The 23,884-nt window shown below is 44.1% G+C and overlaps 1 protein-coding gene across 1 annotated transcript in view; it reads right to left on the bottom strand.

Moving 5' to 3' along the window:
- The window catches only part of ADAMTS3 (ADAM metallopeptidase with thrombospondin type 1 motif 3), a 187,216-nt gene that overhangs the window by 19,053 nt on the left and 144,279 nt on the right, over positions 1 to 23,884 (bottom strand). The window contains 10 exon segments of the mRNA XM_084625921.1: positions 1,813 to 1,936; positions 2,797 to 2,930; positions 4,923 to 5,098; positions 6,076 to 6,221; positions 7,321 to 7,434; positions 7,850 to 7,982; positions 10,326 to 10,469; positions 11,514 to 11,619; positions 12,910 to 13,066; positions 15,863 to 15,946. Of these exon segments, the coding sequence (XP_084482047.1) occupies positions 1,813 to 1,936; positions 2,797 to 2,930; positions 4,923 to 5,098; positions 6,076 to 6,221; positions 7,321 to 7,434; positions 7,850 to 7,982; positions 10,326 to 10,469; positions 11,514 to 11,619; positions 12,910 to 13,066; positions 15,863 to 15,946 (1,318 nt within the window).

Raw genomic sequence — 23,884 nt, 5'->3', positions numbered from 1 at the left:
AATCTGGCACAGTTTCACCGGCATCACTTAACAACATTTGAAATTGCATAGCTGTAGACACAGGTACACTACTCCTACCCCTCCTTCAGCTTCCTCCCTGCTCCTTCCCAAACCCCTCTGTGCTGCAGAACAGCCAACTGTGCTCCATGGCATGCTTAGGATACAGATCCCCGTGAGGCCTCCCTCTGCTCTCTCTGACCCGGAGGGGATGGGCAGGGTTTGCCACTAAAAGAAGAGGTCTTACCTCATTTTACTAAAATAAAAACAGTTCAAAAAACCTTAAGATGGTAAACAACGCACTGCATAATATACAGGAATAAAACTAATATTCCCTTCATTTCCTCATTACTCAGAGAACGCATCCTCTTTTAATCTTTAATTTGGTAACTTTATGGTTGGAGCTTACAATTTCACTCCCATTTTTAACACCTGGTTACAAAAAGAACTGAACCACTTGGAACTGACTTGATGCATCTATGTACAGCTGAACATTTGGTAATACTGTCTCATGTGTGCAGCAGTCATTATCATTTGCAATCATTATGCTATGAAACATCCCAGTAAAGTGACGGTCTCATTTAAATGAACTGAGACACTTCTGCACTTAGGTAAGTACAGCTCCCAGTGATTTTGGTATCAGGCATGAGTATTGGAGGACTGAATTTGGCCCATTTTATTAAGGGGAGTGCATGTCAACCTTGACATCTTTTCTGTTCAACTAATTGATCATTACCATACACACATTCCACTTCATCTCAAACCGCTACCAAAAAAATTACAGAAAACATGAAGGTGCCCCTGAAAAGTACTTGCACATTCAATTCAGAATTACTTCAGTTCCCACACAAAAATGGGTATGGGAATTTTGGTTGTGTTCATTTTTTCGCCCCTTGGCCAAGGCATTTCAATTTGGGAGTTTTCTACACAAAACCAACTTGACACCAAACACACACGTATTGACAGACCTCTGGATTTGTACACATGCCTTTTGCCACTCAATTTAAATTTCATTAGAGAAGCTTGTGAAAAAATATAAGCTCGCCCTGCTTTTTTTTTAATAGTTACCTTTAGAGAGGTTAGAGGGAAGTGTGTGTGATGAGGGAAACAGGTGCAAAAGTCACACTGAATAAAATAAATATTAATCATTAAATGGTGTTTTTCACCCCCTGAATAAATGTTCAGACTTAACATGCTAAAATACCTGTCACACTAAGGCCCCAATCCTCTATTACTGAAATCAATTGGGCCTGTTTCTCATATATACTAAGACCTCTGAGAGAGTAAAGAGGTGCTAAAGCAAGGATGATTATACCTATACCCCCTTTATGCTGCCAGAGTAGCGTAAAGGGGTGTTTAGTGTAACTGAGAAGCAGGCCCAACTGGTGGCAATGGGGCAGGATCTGTCCCTAAATCTGCTAACCAGAAATGGAAAATAATAGGGTTAGGGTCTTGATCTTTTTTCCAGGTTTCTCTATTAGCCTTACAGGTTATTTTTGTTTAGCAACGATCACATTTTTACCACTGATTAGAGCCATCTTATGACTGACTGAAAAACTAAATATGCCCTACACAGGGATATTAGATATTCTAGTTTAGCCAGGTTGTCTTAACAGGGCCTTCAAACAACAAAAACAATTCATATTTAATGTTTTTAAAACATGTGCATTTTGCTGTCAAAGAACGTCCTATTTTTGTATACAGTCTTGCAACTTTGTTTAAGCAGGCGAGGATACGTTTTTCTAACCAGTCGATATTAATGAACACTAATGACAACATGGAATATATCTGGGTGCATGAAAGTGCTCAGCCTACCGGGTTTTTTGGGAGTTCGGGTAAAGGTCCCTTTGACCGTTCGGCAATGAGAATTATCTCCACCGCAGACCCCACATTTATCTTCAACTTTGTTGGAACCGATTTCCTTGTCACAGCCCACTTTCTGGAGAGAGGAGAGGAAGAGGAGCATTGGGTTTTTTATTTTCCCCATTATAAATATCACTGTGGAAAGGAAAGTTCACCCAACAACTGATGTAATCAAATATAAAAATACTTGAAAGACTGAGATTGAATAACACAGTGAAAGCTATGAACGGATTTCTGTATTAAACCCACTACTAAAATGGATTATAAAAAAAGGAACAGGCAACAGAGAAATTCAGGCAGAATTTCTTTTCACTTAGAATCATAGAAACATAGGGCTGCAAGGAACCTCAAGAGGTCATCAAGTCTAGCCCCTACACTGTGGTGGGACCAAGTAAACCTTGACAGGTGTTTGTCCAACATGCTCTTGAAAACCTTCAATGATGGGATTCCACAATCTCCCTTGGAAGCCCATCCCAGAGCTTAACTGCCCTGAGAGTTAGAAAGTTTTTCCTAATATCTAACCTAAATCTCCCTTGCTGCAGATCAAGCCCATTACTTCTTGTCCTACCTTCAGTGGACATGGAGACCAATTAATCACCGTCCTCTTCATAAGAGCCCTTAACATATTTGAAGAGGACGGTGATCAATTAAGCTGTTATTACACACAAAAATGAATCAAAAAAGCAGTAGAAGCAACTGGCTTAAAAAGAATTATTTAGACAATCAGAGTATTTGTAAGAAATAAACCTGTAGTATAACTATGATTTTAATTAAAATTGGGGGCTCCTGGAAAATATGATTTGGTGAACATTTCATGTTCATAAAATCCATATCATATGCTGTTTGTTGAATAGTACGGTATTTGACCAGCTCTAATTATGATTATCCAATAACGCTGTACAATCAACAAAACAATCATAAGTAAATTTCACTCACCACACACTCTCCCCGCACACAAATGCTGTATGGATCTTTATAAGAACAGCGAGTCCCGTCATGTGCCAGCTGTTTCATATAAGCAACATCTCCAGTTTCTTTGGACTGGCAGTATAAGTGGCATCTTTTGTTGGCTGAATAACAGGGAAATAGTGTTAACTGTGTGTATTTCAACAACCCAAACATGCTTTAGAAAACAAACAACCAAACCCCACAAAGTTTTAAATCAGTAACAACAGGAATGCTGTATGGGGTAAATAAAAAGGAGCCTTAGACAGCTGTGAAACCTTGTGCCTGAATTCAGATGCTTGGTGCTCAATTCTCCGCATGAGGTACACTAATTATTATTATTAGCTTTCATATGTGTAATGTTTCTAGTCCTTTGAGAGGCTAAGCACCCTCAGTTCTCATGGAAATCAACTCCCTTGGACAGGATTGCACAGGACTAGGCCTGAAACTATTCCAAAAGCAGCTATCCGCTCTGATCCCAACTGAAAGGCAGGGTCAGTATAAGATATTGCTGAGTGGCAGAATAATCTAGGCCAGGAGTTTCAAAAGAGCCTATGGGAATTAGGCACCTAACTCCCTTAAGTTCCTTTGAAACCCCCCAGCTCTAACCATATTTCTAGATGTCATCTAATTTCATATTCAAAATACTATAAAACTGTATTCTACAAGATAAAACATAGAGAACAAATTGCTGGCAGCAACCCAGAGAGTTCTGTGGTACCTTTTGCTGGTCTGACAATCCAATTTTTATATTTGCATCTGCCATTGTTCACTATAATTAACCGAAAGGGGAAAGGTTAACTGGTGTTAATAATAGACAAGGTCTGCTAGGCTCTGGTTGGGGAGTATAGAAAAGTGGAAAAAATACTGAAGAGATTTTAAAGCAATGCCATTAGGACAGCACATTTGTTAATTTTAGCTAATGTGGACGAGAGCACCAGCAATGATTAGACAACGGGCATGGCTACACTTGCAGATGTAGAGTGCTGTGAGTTAAACCAGCCTTCGTGGAGCGCAGTAGGGAAAGTGCTGCAGTCTGTCCACACTGACAGCTACAAGCACACTGGCGTGGCCACATTAGCGGCTCTTGCAACAGCCACAGAGAGCGGTGCATTGTGGTAGCTATCCCAGCATGCAAGTGGCTGCAGTGTGCTTTTCAAATGGGGGTGGGGTGGAGTGTGACAGGGAGTGTGTTGTGTGTATGTGGGGGGAGAGAGAGTGGGCTTATGGGGGGCCTGAGAGCATGTCAGCATGCTGTCTTGTAAGTTCAGACAGCAGCAGACCTCTCCTCCCCCTGCCCCCCCCCAGCATTCCAAAGTAATGATTGCTTTGTCTCAGAGCAGATAAGCAGCCGGCTGTCAGAAACAGAGCTTTCAAATGGCATGTCTGCATTCCTCCAGTGATTCCAAAACAATGAGAAGAGTGGCCACTTGACTTAAGGGGATTATGGGATGTTTCCAGAGGCTGATCAGAGCGCAGTAATGCAACACCTTGTTCACGCTGACGCCCGGGCGTTTCAGCCACTGTGCAACAAGTGTTAATCTTCTCGCCGAGGTGGAGTAAAAGGAGCGCTCAAGCCGTGGAGTCAGAGCGCTCTACGTGCCTTGCCAGTGTGGACAGGGAGTGAGCTAGGGTGCCCGGGGCTGCTTTAATGTGCTCTAACTTGCAAGTGTAGCCAAGCCCCACCTGTCACTCTCATGTAGATATGAGGGAGGGATGCACATCAGTGCTAGGAAGAGCCTTCGAGCATCTGAGCAGAACCTTGTCACACCCTAACCCTAACAGGGCTTGTGCTGAGTGCCCTCAATTCCCACTGGCTCCCACAGCAGGAGCTCAGAGCCCTCAGCACTGTGCAGAATCAAATCCACACCAACGGGAAAGCTGTGAGTAGGCTGGGCTTGGGGGGTTACAGCAGTGTCTCTGTGGTTACACCCACTATCACTTCATTCTGGACCATCATTTCTCCTCTTTTTATTCTCACCTACTTACATTTTAATACTTATTATTTCTGGAAGTGGCAGCGGCCCGACACCACCTTCAGATCCCGATGTGCTGTACAGCAGAGTGAGATCCCTGCAGGCGATGAGGTTTAAACACAAAAGTGTAACTGCACTTACAATCAGGGTGCTCATAGGGCAGCCAGTGGTGTTTGCTCGTCTGATACTCGAAATGGGCATTACGCTGCTGACACTGCTGTGCTCGGAAGTCCTCAAAGTGCTTTGGACATTCTTCTGTATTGCAAAGCTGATACTCAAAATTGACACTGGCGCAATCTTGACCACCATTGACGGGCCTAAGGGGGAAAAAGGTTTAAAAGGCTTTTAAAACCCTTGAACATCAGGAGTGGAGTGAAAAACAGCTACAGCAAGAGCAGAGGAGCGTCCCACAGCAAAGCATTCATCTTACTTTTCAGGGCCAAATTTTCAAAGGCCGGTGGAATGGGTGAGCTTGTAAAAACACCGGGAGAACAAGTAAATTGCAAAGCTACGCGTTCACACTTGCAAAGTGACATGTGCGTGTGCTGGTCAGGTAACTAAACGTGCAGCAAGCCCATGCCCAAGCGGGAACTTTTTCAGATGCAATGGTGTGTGCGCATTTATAATCAGATAACGTAACTGAAACACAGAGAAAATTCTTGCATTAGTTGTCATCTAACAATAGGTCTTGCAGGCTGTAGATGCCACACTCCACCTTCTCTCCACTCTTTTACATTTCCTAATATCATGTAGATGTTTTTGTCAGTGATTTGTTTCTGGAAATTCTAGAATTCTCCAAAGATGATCCCATCCTCCCAATCCTCTGCAAAGAGACTGGTTGCGGGGGGGTTAGAGTCAATGGAATAAAAAGTCAGTCCAGTTCTTTGGACGGGGTACGTTGTAACTTTATAGCCCCTCTATGGTGCCCATACAAATCACTGGAATAGCCCCTCTATACAAAGGTTGCAGCACTGGCTCCAGGTAATCTCAGACCCAATGGCCACAACCCTGTGACTCCCTATGCCCTCCCCACAATGCTCAACTCACCCACTGTCTTGTGTGCAGAACTGGCATGGAGCCCAGCTCCACTGAGTTCAGGTGTGTGGCGTCCCTGTGTGCCCTATCTGCAGGTATCCACCAGCCCATGTACAGTAAAACCACTGCACTCCTGCTGCACTGCAGAACTGTGGCAGTCCCTTTGCCCAGGTGTGAATGTCATTCACACTGCATCCTACACCTATAAAAACTCCAGACCAATGGGAAATGCCAGTTCAGGAGAGTCTTCCAGACTTACATTGGATTGTTGCACTGGCGTGTTCTGAAGCGAACGCCGGTACCACAGGTCCGTGAGCAGGAGCCAAACTTTGTCCAGGATCCCCAGTTGCCATCCTGTTTCAGCTGGTTAGCGTTCTTCCACATACAGTGACCTTTATAGCACCACTGAGGAGACCCGGGCGAGAAATAAACAAGTGGAATTACAGCAACCTTACGAACAATGCTCAGGGCTGGATTTTCCTGTAACAATCACCCATTGTAAGGGGCAGCTTGTAGGTGCACTGCCCTAGGCACAGACTAGGCCTCAGACTCGCCGCTCTCCGATGGAGGAAGAGCCTTAAGGAGGAGGGGAGTAGCAGACCTGTGGAGGCTGCTCACCCTTTGTGCTGTGACGCGCAATACAGGTAGGCAGAGCGGGGCAGCGTGCATGCGCTGTACACCTGCTTCCTCCCTGGCTCCAGCACGTAGAGCTGGATACAATCCAGCCCTTAGTTAGCCTGACCAGACTCTTTGGTTGTTTCTTTTTGGCCTCCATTCAGCACCAGCATTTTAATTTTTTTGTTTTGTTTTGCAAGATACAACGCCAAAGAGCAGCGTAGGACCTTTTGCTCATACTGTACTGTTTCTAATGTCCATTTACACTGAGATAGAGGGTTAGTCATCCGACAGTGCACTTTTTGCTGCTGGCTATGGCATAAGCAGCTTCTCTGTATCTCAAAGTACACAGAATTTGCTAAACAAACATTTCTAGGCATGTAAGCTGCTAATTAAAAATGAGAGTTAAAAATCAGGGACCCACCACTGGAGATATTAAAAGAAAAACAGTTAATCCAGGCACATTAGTACTCTGTTAGCCACAGGATGTCTGGACCGCAAGCACCACCGTTTAAGAGTAACTACTTCAATCCCAGAGTAAGGGCAAAGTCTGCTACAGTGGCTTCCCACTGCTACTTTCTGGGCAGTTTTCAGATGAAACAAGACTCCAAAAACGTAATGCAAAGCCCACAAGAAGACACTGATGCAAGGTTAGCTCTAAAGTTGGGCTTCGATCTTCTGGCTTCCAACACCATTTCATAAAGCACACCACAATCTGAATTGTTCCTAAGATGAGCCCTGAACAGTGCACATTGTATAGTTCCTCCTTCTTCATGACCTTGGCCTCATTCCTCCCACTGAAGTCAGGGAACTTCTGGGATGAAGCCCCCACACGAGATCTATCCTGACAGTTTAAAATAAATAGATACTGAAAACATAATATACTCACTTTCCCAGGGGCACATTCTGTGCCATCGAGTGGAGGCCCTTTCTTAGTCTTACAGAAGTATGGATTGTCTGGATGGCTACACCACAACTGCTTACATGGGTCAAAGGTTCGAAACTGAAATGTATTAACAAGACCAAGACATTTATTCAATGAGATTAACGATCACGTTACTGATATTGTTCATAGCAGCAATCAGGGCATTAACTATCATCACATTTCATTAATGTTAAACACTGGTTAACACTAAGTTGACTACAATACTACCATGATTTAAACACACCACACTGATGTTCCTCCATGAGAATTACTATCAATTTTGGTAAAACTAGACATTATAGGCTCCTACATTTTCATGAACCCCCCAGAGTGGTCCTAAATGAGTCTGGATACACATTTTACTGGCACTTCAGGCTGTTTCAATTCACTCCGCCTCCCGCAGCCCTCAAAAAAAAAATTATGGCTACTGAAAAGGGTCAAAAGCAACTAGATAAAATGATTTTAATCCTTAGAACAACCACTCTGGACATACCGCTGTGCACATTTTGTAGCCAACACCAAAATCAAAGCGGCATTGTTCATCCATGGAATAATTGATTCCTGGCAGTTCAGGAAGTTTGGGCCAATCGTGTTCAAAGGGGTCATCAAGGAGACAGTCATAGGAGCTGTGGGAAGAGAAACACAGAAAGCCCATGAGAATACTCAGTGATATTTTCCAACCCACATAGTTATTACTGCTTGTTCTCATCCATTAGAATGTGTGTTCACTACAACACAGGACTCTAACTGAACAGGGGATAATAATATTGTGATGGTTCTTGGGGTACCCAGGACTGGGAGTTTCCTTGTTATCCCATTTTCAGCATGAGGGAGTCTTGCTTGGGCCTGGCTGGGAGTTAGCTCCCTAACACTACCTGCCTTTCAAGCGCTCTCCCCTGGGCTATGTCTTTGCCTTGCAGGTTAACAAGAGTTGCATCCCAGTCCTCAAGTCCCTTTGAATCATTCCCCTGTGATATCCAGCCCCTGACACCAACTACTCACAGAAATCCCAAATCCTTTGCCCTGAAGGGAGCAACGTATCCCAGTTTGCCATAAACCACTGCTTCTGTAAACCACACAGCACTTGTGAGCACTTACAATAAAACAAAAGTAGGTTTATTTAAGAAAGACTAAAGGTTTAATTAGAAATCAGAGAAAGTGGTGGAAACAAATGGTTACAACAGAAAACAAAATCATAAAATGCAAACCTAGGTCTACACTAATAATTACCTTTCCTACCTCACAAAGAAGGTTTTCCTCCAAGAAATGCAGAAATGGTTGGTTCCCCAAGAACCAGGATTCAAACATTCATGAAAACATCCCTGCTCCAGAATGGGTGTCCTCAGTGAATGGATACAGAGAGCTTTGCCCATCTCTGTATTATACTAAAAGCAGCCTTTAGTTTCTGTTCACAGGCAGGACCACCCCTGTCTTGTTGTGAAGTTCCTTTTCTTTATCTCCAAGGGGTTCTGATTGTTTGAAGTGGCCTCCGATGGCTTCTCATCAAAAATCCTAGTATTGTGCAAGGGGAAACAATTGTGCCTTGCACTGCATCACCAGCTAAACAGGCTGGGGTGACAACTCTCTCCTGCCTGAATGGGCCATCACCATGACACATTATCCCCTGGTGACTAATTTTTTACTCCCAAGTCCATAAAGCATCCTGTCAGTGTAAATACATGGTTCCTTAAATATTACCCATAACTACATCTCACAGTTATGAATCTTGACAAGTTACAAGCTTTCTGTAAATACCTTACACGGTACTCTTTATAGATAAATATCTGTAAGATATATTTGGTTTAGTGAGTTTGTCATGTCTCAGGTGAGATGAGTTTGCAGAGAACAGAGCCAATGGACCAGTTTGCGAAGCCCTGAATTAGTTCCCTCTCAGGCAACACTCCCATTTAGATCAGTGAGTCAGGACTGAATGGGAATTGTGTGAGGTCTCAGGTATGCAACAGTAAGAGGATAAGGAAAAATGTCAAAATGGCACTAAAAATCACTCTCCATCCTGCTGTGCTTTTATATATATTCATATATGTACAAATTTAAAGATTTTCCTCTTTCTCTAGCCATTTTGCAATTCCCCTTTTCTGCTTTCAGGGCTCCATACTGTCATCGTTTCAAATACACAAACTCCCACTGAGTCAAAGGGAGTATTGTATTCACAAAAATTTTAGAGTTTGCAAAATCGAGGAGCCTGACCCAAAGTCCACTGAAGTCACTGGAAAGACTCCCATGATTTCAGCGGTTTTGGATCAGGCCCTTTATGAGGAATTGTTGCTGTTGACTTAGCGCGTCTTTAAAAAAGTCAAGATGGAAGCGATGTGGCTGCCAGAAAGGAGATTTGGAAAGTGACTTTTTTTTTTGGTAAGAGATTGTACCTCGAAATGCAACTGTTGTTTTGGTTGTTGATGTTCTGTTAAAGTGCAGGCATATTCATTTGCAGTGGCACCTTTTAAGATTGAATTCCTATTTAAATTTAGAAATCACGAGCATGAATCCATCTCAAATGGAGGCCTGTTACTCTTCTCCCCAGCACAGAAGGGATCTAAAGGGCAGAAAAGGTACTGAATCTCTGGCAAGAGTCAGCAGAGAGGACGCAGCACGCTCCCTCGACAGCCATGCTGCCATTAGCCAAGTGCTCTCTGCTCCCCCCATGACATTCAAGGGTGATCAATATCCCACAGGGGGAAGATGGCATTGCAATAAGCATATCAGCCACACAGAGTGGCTCCATCTTCCAGTAGCCTGACATCTCTCCAAAACCTCAGATGCCCCAATTCCACTTGGGCCTGCAGAAAGGAGCTTTTGCAGCTCACAGGGGTCAGGGGATCATGTTGCTCCCTGTCCTGAGATTTCCCTCTTTCTCTCCTCTGCTGAGTACAATGGAAGGAAGCATGTGATCTGACAGCACAAAGTGCTATTTCATGAATAACTACACTTAGACACCAACAGGTCCTTACTGTATGTATCTTTTGAGCTCTTGGCCACTGCACCGGGACCAGTGGTAACGATGAAAGGCAGCCTGCACCAAGGGAGCCATGACGCTCCCCATAGCGGTCTCATCCCCACACCTGTTCCCTTGCCCGTCATGCTCCATTCCCAGCCTGAAACAAAGAGCAGCTGTCAGACGCTACAAAATCTGTGTTGTTCACACCAAAAAAGGCAGGGGAGGGGGGTTAAACAATTCACACACTGCATAGTTTTGTTAAAAAGGGATTTTGTTTTTACATCCTACAAATACCATTAAATGGGACTCTCTGCTAATGACAAAATACCCATGGATGGACATTAAAGAGTTCCTGAAAGACTGTTTCTTTAATGCATCTCTTCATTGATTTTATTTTTAATTAACTGAACAGAAACCAAAGGGCTTATCTACACTTGAAAGTTAATTCAGATTAAGGTAGGCTGTGAATTTAAAGCAAAATAAATATTCCTCAGTAACCCATGTGTGGACACACTTATTCTGGATTAAGAGTATGTTATTCTAGTTTAGTTAAGACACAATGGAATAGCTATTCCTGAATAACTCCATGCGTAGACAAACCCTAAGTTTAGGATGATCCATGCTTATATTCTTGATGTTAAAACAAACAGGCAAATAGAGATAAATCTCCATTTATCACAAATAGAGGACCACTTGTTCCCAAAATCATGTGTCCACTTTTGCACACTCATTTACCACATGAGTGAGGAACCTGGACTACTAATTTTAAAAATCAGACTCTGAGTGACACTAATTCATCCAGCTGGCTAACGGAGATATTTTATTGAACAAACCATTCCAGACTTAATTCCCCGAAATTTGCCACAGCTGATAAATATATAATAGCATTTGGTGAAGCAACAGGTAGAAGTCTGTGTCGCTTGACAAACCAGTCACTGTTGAATGCAATGCATCAAAACAGTATTCCAATGCCTTCCATTTTTAACTTAGATATAAAAGTCCACCACATGGAATTTTACAAGATAAGATTTTGTCCCGCATTTACCTCTTCATTGATTAAAGCTCCTGTGAATGCCAAAGGAATAAGAAATAAAAGGAGATTTGCCATGCGCATAGCCCCCATGAGAATAAAACTGTTTTGTGCAAGCAGGAGAAGAAGCCCCGTGCTTTATGTTGCTCAGGTTGTAATAGTAAGACTTACACATGACCAGTTTCATGGGCAACTACAAAAGCTGAAGAAAACCCATCCTCATGGTTGAGAGTGCAGCTTCTTACAGGGTGACACATGCCAGTGACGGGAGCGTATCCTGTTGAGAGCAATACAGTTTGGGTTTGTTTCCTTTCATTTTTTTTTTTTATTAGATAACCCACAAGATTTACTGTTTTTGCCTATAAAGACCCATTGTGAAGGAGTAGTTAGCTATATGCTTCCCTGCAGCAAGATCAGGCTAGGTCAGCTGCAAACGTCCATCTGTATCTGAGTGGGAGAGGACGTTGATGAACTTCTTTTGGAATGTGATCGTCTTGGATTCCTTCGTAGTTATTGTCTTGATGTCCAATTTCTCCACCCACTTTAAAGCAGTTTTTCTCATTAAAATGACTACCACACAGATTAAAGTGCTGTGACAAACCTAAAAGCCATGTCTGGTTTATTAGCAATCTACATTGTTCTCTAGACATTTACGTGTTTACCACCAAAATTCATGAAATGATGTTCCAGTCTAACTTGGAGGCAAAGTTTTCAACAATAGCCTTTTTTGTCATGCTGATATTAATATTTTCAGTTTTAGTCTAGGTCCCTTTTCATGTTGTCTGTCTTTTTGTCAGCAACGTCTGAAGTCTTCCTCAAGGGAGAAAATCTCCACCTTCATCTATTAGGATAGACGTACAAATTTAGGCCAAATTTTTCAAAAGCACCTATTAGTTTTGGGTCTTCCAGTTTTTGGGAGGCTGACTTGAGACACCTTAGTCTTGGTTGGGAGAAGTGGTGAGAACTCAGCTCCAACTAAGGAGAATGGCAGATGTTCGGCTCCTTTGAAAATAAAGCCCATAGTGTCTCAAGTTGGGCATTCAAAACATGGTGCTTTTTTCATGAACAGCTATGGGTACTGGAAGTGTATTTCACCTCATGTGGGTTTGTGCTAGTCGATAATGTGAATTTTACAAAGAAATGTACAATTGACACCACAGTGGTCCATTACATAAACCACATGAAGTTGTTGCTGCTCCATGATTGGTTAACATATGTAACTAATACATATGTCTACAAGAGAAAGTTGCACTGTTAACTTGAGGAGTGATTTTAAACAGATTTAGTTGAACTGATGCAAACCACTCCAGGGAAAATCTTCTCTCTAAGTGGGGTTTGTTACCATTTAGCTTAAGTTGGTGTTGATGTTAAACTGGAATATGAGTGTCTTACAGGGGTTTGCACTGTTTTAACTAAATTAGTTCAAACACTTGCTTAAGTGCTTTGCTGAATCCTAACCTATGCTCCCTAATTTTTTCAGATCAATCAACACAACTTTCACATTTCCCCCCTTTCTTTCATGCATTATTAAATAACAAATAATTCTGCTACAGACTGGTTGCTTTACCTTGCATACCAGCAGGCCCAAAATCTTGCCTGGTTAAAAAAATGGCATGATCATGATGCTCAGAATGATTGGGATCCGACTTCTGTTGCTGGTAGGCCCAGCGGCAAACATTCTCCAGGCTTCTTGAGGGGTTTCCCCTTTCAATCAAGCTGACAGACTAGAAGAGAGAAATAAATGCGAATCAAGAAGCTTAGCGGTGTGTTCCCTGAACTTGGCGTCAGGACATTTAAAACAATTATTTTCTCGTAAGGTTTGCCTACAAGGTGAGTTAGTGAATGGCAAGCCAGGGTGCAAATCTACAGCACACTGGCTTGTTATGCACTAACTCACCATTTGGACCGTGCTACAGTGCACTAGAGTTCTGTAGTGTCTCAAAGCACACCCTGGAGCCTTTAGTGCGCTATAGCAGGGTCCAGACACCGAGTTAGTACGCGACAAGCTAGTGTGCTGTAGATTCACAGCCTGGCTTGTCACACACACCCTTTGGACAAGCCCCCAGGGAGCTCCTCTCAGAGCACTGAGCAATCACTCTTTTCACTCCTCCCCAGCTCATGCCAGCCTTTTGCCCCATCGAGTTGCTCCACAGCTCATGTACAATATTCCCCGTGGGCTCGATTCACCACTGTCTGCACACTGGTGCCGTCATTTGCCCCTGAGCAAAGTGGGTGCAAAAAGCCACCACATCAGAACAACGGCCTTTTACAAGGACTCTGCACAAGTGTTAATGACTACACAAAAGCCAAGGTCATGGGGAATCAGGGCAGTCAGAGAGAATCATTAACAAGGTGTTTCCTCCCAGCTGCCAGCACCCCTGGTTTGGTTGCAGGCCATCAGGCCAGTTTTGTTGGCTTGCACGTAAGGGACTTTTCAGAAAACACCACAAGTGTTTATATTCTTTATAAAAATAACAGTCTTTTTGTATAAAACGTAATGTGGAGGGCAAACACACAAACGATACAGCTAGTACACCAGGACAATTTTAATCCCACAGCTGGGAGCTGCTTACATTTTAAGCCGCTAGAAGAGAATGTGCCATTTGCTTAAGATAAACTAGAGTGCAGGGACACACACAGTCTACGGTAATCTGCAAAGAAAGTCTGAAATGATAAAAAACATACGGGACAGATCTTCAGCTGGGGCAAATCCATGTAGCTCCAATGGACCTACGCTGATGTACACCAGATGAAGATCTGGTCCCTCTGAGTCCTGTCTGGCTCCTGCTACACTATATACACAAGCTCTGTGTGTTCAGAGTAATATTTAACCATCAAGGAAACACAGAAATGGTCTTTTCACCTACCTAAGCTTAATGCCCCATTGAAATGGAAGGATGGGAGCTTTACCAAACATGGAACAGACCTGGATGCTTCCTTTTGGCTTTTGAATAATGTAATAAGCATTTGTTGCAAAGCCCTCTAAGTGCTTTTTAAGAGGAAAATCAATGTAAAATATATTAAGATTACCCAGGGCAGACCATGGGGGAGCTCAGCATGATCTGGGGGGAAGGGAAGGAGGCACAAACTGTTCTTGTAAAAAGGAAATAACTTCCTAATTATCGACATGGCGAGGATATGCTGGCATGCTGCAAATGGCAAAGAAGACATCCTTTGCTTTGACAGCAATTGGCTTGATTCACTAAGGTCTTCTGCTGGCAGAAACTCAGTGTAATGGCGTAGCACCTACATCTCACAAGTGCCCCTTCTGGTCATGTGTCTGCAGTCTTTAAACAGTCCCAGCTCTGGTGTTGGGCTTACCCCGAGGGCTTCCTCCCTGGAGGCAATGGTTTTCCCCTCTTGGTATGTTCTGGCCACAGTTCTGCAGCTGGGCCTCTTAACAGTTCAGTTCCTCTTCTGGGAGTTTATTGCTCTCCAATTATAGGCCACTTCCCCAGTGGCCTATGGGGGGCGGGGTCCCCCAGTCCCTGCCAGCACTGAGCTGTCCATGGTGCTGCAGTTCCCTCTGGCCAGCCAGGAACACCAGCTGCACCCCTCTGGCTCCAGCGAGGGACTGTCTCTGGCTCTGCAGCTCCTTTTTATATGGCCCTCCTGGGTCCTGACTGGTTACTGCCTACAGCTTCTCTGCTTGGCTAGCCCTTTGCAGCCTCCTTCTGATTGGCCTCCCCTTGTCTCGCTAGGCTGCCCAGAGGACTTCCCTCCACTGCTCCTTTTCTGGGATGGGTGTGGCAGGTCCCTGAGGCCTCCAGCAGGGGACCTCTGGTCGTAGTCTACCCCATCACACTCAGGCAGTGGACTCTGATGAAACAAAGTCCGCCCAGAGGGGTTTGCAATCGTACAAGGCATCAGCAACCCATTCTGCCAAGGGGGCTCTTCTGCCCATCCCTAAAGTAGGTGGCACTGGCAAGGGAAGGACATAGACAGAACACATATTAGGAGAATCTCTCATGCAGCTGGGCTCCTATGAAGACTGTTCTCTCCTGGGGGGCATATCTCCTCAGTCACAGCTGCCACCCAAGTATTAAGGAGGATGCAGACTAAAACCCTCAGCACCATGTAGGCCAAATCAAGCCCAGCATACGTAGCGTGAAGGAGAATTTGAACAAAGTGGACTGGTATCACAGGAGAAGGGATATTCTGCATAAGGAGCATTTCATTGGCTTACATCCTCCCAGCTTGAGAGAGACCAAAAGTTACCCTCATCTTCCAGCTGTTGGCGTTTGGTGAGAAACGAGTCAGGAAGGGGCACAAGAACAGGTGTGTCAGCATCACAACAGGCACTCTTGTACGCGGCCTCGGAGAAGAGAAGAGAATTCACCAGTTTTGGGCTGAGGCAAACAGGTGACGTAGCTCTCAGAAACTGCCCTGCCGCTACCTGCGGTGCAGGACCCCCGTCTCCACTGCTGCCAGTCCAGCAGAAGCCACCTGCACCAAATTAACTGACACTGAAACAGAATTGTGACGATTAAGATGCAGCACTCATTGACATGCCTTTTTACCTTCGCATACCCCAGCATTATCATTCGCACCAGCACCACATTTATGTGGACACCAAGGGATTCATCGTGGTAAATTTCATTCACCTAAGAATGAGGGGAAAAGAAAAAGATAGATAAAACAAGTCACAATGAGAGGATATTAAAGTGCATGTACAATTATAGAACTCTCACACTTACAGAGTTATATTTGCTCGTAAGGAAGTAGAATTCAAGTCTTAAAATGTTTCCATGCACGTTACAATTCCAGTTGTAACAAACCTTCTCATAGAAGAACTTGATCAAAACCAACGGATGTCAATGGGATGACTACAGTTGACTTTAATGGACTTTGGATCAGGCCCATAGTGAAATTGTTCTTTGAAAAAAATGACTTGTCTAAGTTCTGAACCTGCGAACACTTAAGCACATGCTTAACTTTACTCACGTGAGTAGTCCCATTGAAGTAAATGAGATTATTCACATGAGAAAACTTCGGCATGTGCAAGATTGGGGCCTATCAGAGGGTATCACTGAGGATATTTTTTATTTTCTTTATTTTGATTTAAAACTCACAGCGGGATTGTAAAAGAAGTAAAGTTTGCAATGATATAAAACAATTACAGTCCACGGCCATAAAAATGGTTCATGTCACTCATCACCCACCAGTGCAAAAAACCCGTCAGCTGTACCTTATATCCCACAACCACTTGGTCCCCAAGCATTTTAGAGAATTGACTGTGTATAATTCATATGGCACAAAACACCCCTGGGTATATTTATTATTATTTCCTGGGGCTTTCCATCATCGTCAGAGTGGCTCTTTTGCTGCCCCATGATTTCTTTCCCCTTCCAGTCCACATGGATACCTCAAGTGTGCCATCTGGCCATTTGAACTGAGGATGAGTTCCAGCATCTGTCCCCAATTGCTTTGTCTAGCGAACGTCTAACATCAGGTCAAATGCTTCGGATTACTACATGAGTTGGGAAAAAGCTGGGGTATTTTTTATTTTAAAAAATGCACTTTATTAAAATTCTACACCCAGTGGGCCAAACTCTGCAAACCTCACTCAAGCAAATCTTGTCAATGTCTGTGAGAGGTTTTCCCTCAGTAAATACTTCAGGATTCAGCTTACTATCTGCTTCTGTCTGGAGAAAGACATGAAAAACTAGGCAGCAACCCTACACACACTTATGCATGTGCTTAATTTGAAGGGTCTGAGTAATCCTGCTGACTGCAAACTAAGCTTAAACTCAATGGGAAAAGGACTTTCAAATCCCTTAAGTGGCTTTGAAATTCTCAGCTGGAAGTTTTAAAGTCAACAGCATTGCCAGAAGAGAGAGGCATAAGCACTGCACCACAGCTGGTCTATCACTGATACCCTCAAATATACTCCATTTCTCTAAATCAACATGTTCCAGCTAAAAACCCTTTAATCGTATGAAAACATACAACATCTAAGCATTCTGGTTGGGGTTGGTCCTGCTTTGAGCAGGGGGTTGGACTAGATGACCTCCTGAGGTCTCTTCCAACCCTGATCTGCTAGGATTCTATGATTTTGGAAGATGAGTTACTATATAAAAACAACGTCTGTCAATCTATGCCAACACCATAGGCACCAACTCTGTGGATGCTCCAGGGCTGGAGCAGCCACGGAAAAAAACAGTGGTGCTCAGCACTCACCAGTCACCTGCCGATCAGCTGTTCAGCAGCAGGCGCTTGGGGGAGGAGCCGGAGCAGGGGCAGGAAGAGGCGGAGTGAGGGTGGGGGAAGGGGCGGACTGGGGGCAGAGCGGGGATGGAGCACCCACCTGGAAAAATGAAAGTCAGCGCCTGTGACAAACACCCACCCAAAAGTGAATCTCATGATACCACAAGACTCCAGTTCCAAACGGCAGTAGAAATTACACAGGGAAGAAGTAGTTGCATTGCTCTTAAGCCCCCTTTGCAAAGCAATTTATGAATCTGCACAAAATGCCAAATTTTACTCTTGGAGGACTCTAGTGGAAGCTGCACTCAAGGGTGGGATTTTGCCCTAATAATTTCTTTAGAAGAATCTAACACTCCTGTCCATGGTTAAAGGTAAAAGAAGACAAAAAATTGGGGACATGTTATGAAAGGGATCGAGAATTATATAGGTGGGTCAAAATTTCCTTTTTCCTGAACCAATGGTATGTCTGCGAGTGTAAGGGGAGGAGGTCAAAGAAAGTCTTCTCCCACAGGTATAAATTATGGGTTAGAACATCTGCAGATCATAAATAAAGTTACTCATCCTCCTCAAATGAAATAAATAAATATGTTATGGACTAATTGATGCAAAATAAATAGCAGTGCTCAGAAGGAGATTGATATATTTGTACATAATTAAAGAGGTTTTTTTTTAGTCAGGCTAAAAAGAGACATTCCTTGCACAGGGGGAAAAGAGTGCCATTCAGCGTTGTCCAGTCTGTGGGACCTGGCTCAAATATACAGTATGTGGTTCTAAAAAGCAAGACCTTTTAGGACCAGCGGAGAATGAATTGTTGGCAATGCACACAACTCACACCACCTGCCTTATGAAACAGTTATTGAGGAGTTCGGCGATTTATTTCTCATATTCTCTCTCCTGACGAGGTGCAATATTATAACTCCCCACAATGGATTTTTGTAGTGGAACAAAGAAAGTGTCCTAGTTTCACAATCACTGATAAATGCACCAGCTGATGAACACTCAAGGAATCAACAAACAAAAAGTGATTCATGCCCTTATGCCAGTAGGTAGCAGGCCTCCCTTCGCTGACTCTAGTACTGGTGCCAAGTTCTGGATTGATCTAGAGATGCAAGACCTGTATTTATCTACAACATAGATTTAGCACGGCCTGTCGTAGTTCAAGGTCTCCTCCCCGTGTCCCTCTAATGTACATTAAACTAACCTGAAGACACACCTGGAAGGCTGAGAGATTAGTTTGAGTGTCTGACCTTTCTGCTGAGTCTGTCAACAAGAGAAATAACTAGTGCCAAGCACAGCAGTGGTTTTGGTCATGTAAAACCAGTTCTCTAGGAAGTGAAGTTTTCTCACAGGCCACCAAACACCCATGAGAAACTAATCTCTTTCTAACATTACGGTTGGGGCTGAGAGATAACCTAGTCACCTCGAGATGAAAGACTGCTTTGTCCCATCACTAATTCTTGGATGCATCATCCATTTCCCTAGAGCATGGGAAACGTTAAAGCCTTTAAAATGTACGCAGTGCTGTTGTAGCCATGTTGGCCCAGGATATTAGAGAGACAAAGTGGGTGAAGTTATACCTTTCATTGGCCCAACTTCTGTTGGTGAGAGAGACAAGCCTTCGAGCTTATCACAGAGCTCTTCTTCAGGTCTGAGAAATGTACTCATTTTAAAATGGGGCACTTTAACCTGTGGAGGATCCTTCTGATATGTTCCTTAAGAAATGTCATGCATAGGTCACTTCACACTGATTTTCCTGGTTTCCTCACACAGTTATTTTCCCTGAAAGTTCAGATTTTGCAAAAAGCTGTTGCTTTATTTTGTACAAAACATCTTTCCTATACTGTCCAGTACTCTGGAATATACGCTGAATTTAGATTAATCCCCTTTGTTCATTACTCTGTTAGGGCCAAATTCTCTACCCTTGCTCCTGTGGAGTGGTATCTTAGTCCACGCGCTGTCTCATTAAAATAATTGGGTAAAGTATTACTCCACATAAGCCAGAATGGCAGAATCTGGCCCTTAGAAACTTAACAATAAAGAGCCAGGTTGGACCTTTAAAACGTGTGCTTAGCAAGGGGCAGGAGTAGCTCTCTCCCCAGGAGCAGAGCAGGAAGGGAGCTGTGATTTGCCACATGAGTTGCAGATTACTTCACCCTCTGCTTTTGTTCAAGTATTTTAAAAAAACAGGTTCGACGGATTGTAGTAGCAATATACAGGGTCCTCCCGAAGCACTACTTGCTGGATGTCCCATGCCTCTCCAAAGACAAAGAACAGGAACATCTCATGTATGACTTAGAAACCAGTGGGAGATTCCAAAAAGGCCCCTGGACTAGCGGTGGGCCCCAGTGATCCCCTGGCCACCCACTTGAACGTACTCCCACCGAAGGTTCCTTAGCAGGGGAGGAGTGCCTGAGTGGAGAGTAGTGAGAGTGGCTGGGAAACACAGGCCCCAGCCTGACTCAGAGTCGTGACTCTCTGTCCACTGACCCAGGCAGGGCTGCTCCTGACAGTGCTCGAGCCCGGTGTCGAGTTGCAGAAGGATGCAGTGCAGCCAACGTTGCAGGCTTTCCCCTCAACCATACCGATGGACGCGCAGTTTGAGGCCGTGGAGGCTGACCTGGTACCAAGCGCTGCACTGATGTTGCTGGTACCGAGAGCGTCGTCCACCGCACCGCGGTTGACATTGGCACTGCAAGGCTCAGCAGATCTCTTGCTGCCACAAGCACCTCCAGCGTGGTCGCTAACGAGATGGTCTCAGGACCATATGGTGCTACAGATGTAGAAGATGCTCCCTCAGGCTCTGGACTCCCTGGGGCCTGCCTTGGTGCCGGGGTCAATGGTGCTACACAAGAGGAGTGCTTAAGTCTCAGTTGCAGTCTGCTCTTATCCCCAGGCCTAAAGGACCCTGGGTGGTCTGCTGAGCGGTCTTATGCCTCTTCTTCGGCACTGGGGAGGGGGAGCGGTGTCAGAACTCAGAAGCAGCTTGGAGATGACATGCAGTGGTGACATTAACACAGTGGACACAGAAGGTAAGCAAGAGGAGACTGAATACAAGATCCTGTCTTTGATCCGTGCCACCAATTCCTGTTCAAAGCTTTGTACAGTAAATTGGGATAATTGTTAACCTGTTGATTAGATTTTACCATCCAAAAATATTTAATAGATTTCAATTGGTATTCTGTTTTTATAAGTGTGATTAATCGTGATTAATTTTTTTTTTGAGTTAAGCGCAATTAATTGACAGCCCTAATATATATTTATCTGGAATCCACTTTGAGATGCCCATTTCCCTCTGTACGAGCTGAATTTTGCTAAATTAAAGCTGACTTTTTTCATGGTTATCATGGTACAAACACTCTGAAAGCTTGGAAATATACAAATAGCCCAGTGGTCCCCAAACCTTTCAGGGTCACACCTCGCCTTACCCTTGCCCATTCCTCCCCTGGAGCAGGGGCTGTGGCTCCTGGGGGAGGGGAATGTGGATGGGGTAAGGGAGACAAGGCTGGGGAGAGGGCTGGATCAGAGCTGGGAGCAGAGCAGAGCTGGGGGGCGCTCCCTCCCCGCTCCCCAGTGGTGGCCCCCGAACATTCCTCTCTGCCCCCTGGCAGGAGGCGCCTCACAGTTTGGGAACCTCGGGACTAGCCAGGCTTCATGAGAATATTACAGGGAACTTTTGGTGCTACTTGACATGAAGGCATCTTAGTCTGAGCTGTGCCAAGCAAGCACATCCAATTAAAAAATGGCAGATTAACACCCCAAATGCCTAGTATACTTACTCTGTACTCTAAGAATAGTTTATGGTCATAATGTCAGGAATGCAACTTATGACTTAAACATGCTGCCTCACAAGGATTTTCCCTACCATGCTGCTAAGGCGCTCACATTATTAGAAAAGGCTTCTCAGTGAGAGAAAAGGTTAAAGTGCTGGATTGTCATGTGAACTCTACACTAGCTGTTGAGGAGGGAAGCAAAGACTCTTGACAGAGAAATGCTTCACAATAATTAGGGAAATTCAAGTACCAGTGGTACAGAGCCTGATCTCCAGGGCCTTGCCTTTATGTAGTCATTTACAGTCGTGCAAAGAGAGTGTAAAATACTCAGTGTTTTACGTGCACTTTGTACAGGTGAACGACAGGTGCAAGGCAGCAGAAAAAATCAGCCCCACCATATTTTGTTCTCAGCTACTACTATCAATAATACAGACCACTCCCTAATATAATCTATACAGAGGCCCTGATTCTCTGGCATTGGAAGCGTGAAGCATTCAGCCACCTGAGTGTCTCTGGAATGCTCAGTGGTAACATGGATTACAGCAGCATCAGGGCTGCCATAACTTTCACTGCAATGCCCCCCCCAGGGACTGACTGCCAGCTGAGAACAGCAGGAGGAGAGTCAGTTCTGGTTCTGGCCCCTTCTTATTCCTGGCAAACCCCCTAAACTGGGGTCTAGGAAGGGGGCCTGAGCAGAGACACTTCAAGAGCTCTACGCCAGCGAGGGAGTTCCCCTTACACCAGGGTCCATTTCCAGTCCCTTTACACGGCTGGAGCAATAAAGGAGCTAGGGTGGCAAAGAGAACCAAGCCCATAGTACATCTCCATTACTGATCACCTCCTTGCCTTTTCACTTACAGTTCCCTGTGTGTACCCACAGTTTCCCTGGCACTGAATTCACAAGTCTAATCTCCTTACATCTCACCTCAATAGTTTGGGCCACCTCCAAATTATCAAAGAGGTGGGTGACAGACACCTCCCACTCCCCGACTTTCACATTTGTCCCAGGTGAAGCAAGGCTATACTGATAAGACAGGTAAGGCTCTCAAAGAACACAGGCCTATCAATGGTATCTAACATTGCATTAACCCAACACTCTTCTTTCTGTCTTCACTATACCTGTTAGGGGGCATGTATCTGTCTTTAATCCTCTGTTCTCCAGAATGAAGATGTGGCCTAGCACCTAAAGCACTAGATTGGGGCTCAGGAGAGCTGGGATCTATTCCTGGCTCTGCCACTGGCCTGCTGGGTGACCTTGAGCAAATCACTTCCCCTCTCTGTGCCTCAGTTTCTCCATCTGTAAAAAGGAGGGAATGATACTGGCCTTTGTAAAGTGCTCTAAGATTGACCGATACAAAGCACTTAATAAGAGCTAGATATTAACAACTATCAGCCCTTCATTCCTTTCTGTTGGGCACTCAGACTCTGATCACTTTCCCAATAATTAACTTACTCTGAGGTTACATTCTTCCCCTTTCCAAAGGAAATTGAATATACGGAAGAAATCTACAAAAGTAACTGTGTTGAAGCATTCCTACTTCTATTAATTTACAACCAATTCCACTCTGGTCCATTCCTGTTTCCTTTGGCAGCTTTTGTCTGACGACTTGGGAAAACCCAGTGTTAATGACTTTCAGTTCTTGAACTGTAAAAGCTATTGGCATTTCCTCCATATCCTCAGATTCCTTTCAGATAAAATACTGACGTTCTCACACAGAAAGGCATGGTTATTAATTAATAGGGTTAACTAAAGGATAGTTAGTGATTCATAAATCGATACCATCATTTAACTTCCTCAGTACAGCTCATGGCATGATGACATTTTTAAGAGGTTTTGACCTAATGTTCCTCTCCCTACCATCCCTATTTGACAGCTGTTAATCACCGAATTAATACAAAAGGCCGAAGTTGACCCTCAGGTACACCCACACAATGCCACTGGCTTCCATTAGTATGAGTGGATGAAACTGACCCACAAATATTTAACCCAAGAGTTTCCATAGTTGTGATAGATCATGCATTGTACATGGGTGAAAAACCAGTGTGAGATGACCCTGGGACTCTCACTCCCTTTACCATGCTGGTCTAGTATTTGTACTGGACAACACTGTCCATTTTTAGAAAGCTAGCTCTGAACCTGGGAGAGCTGCACAATATAACCAAGTACATTAGCAACAGCAACCCCCGTGCATCACCGGAGGGGATGAAGATACAATTATGATGATCAGGATTAAACTTCTGCATCTACAAGACATTCCACTTGGTTGTAAGTCTGCCCATGTGTCAAGTTCAGAGTACAATACCCCACAGTGCTGATCAAGATGTGGAACTGTGAAAAGCAAAAGCAGAGATTTTTTTTTCTAAAATATTCCATAATATGTATCCATCTTATGCTTACAAAAAGCCTGGCTGAGAGACAATATTTCAAGGACTTTTAGTTACTGAACACAAATGCCTTCCTTTTCAAACTGTTGTACATTTCGGGCTTTAACCAAAGACTATCTAAGGCCATGAAAAAACTCCCATTGAAATTTGACTTCAATGAGGTTTGGATCAGGCCATCAC

Source organism: Lepidochelys olivacea (assembly GCF_965140295.1).
Source record: "Lepidochelys olivacea isolate rLepOli2 genome assembly, chromosome: 4".
Lineage (NCBI taxonomy): Eukaryota > Metazoa > Chordata > Testudines > Cheloniidae > Lepidochelys > Lepidochelys olivacea.
This window is presented reverse-complemented; position numbering and strand designations above follow the sequence as displayed.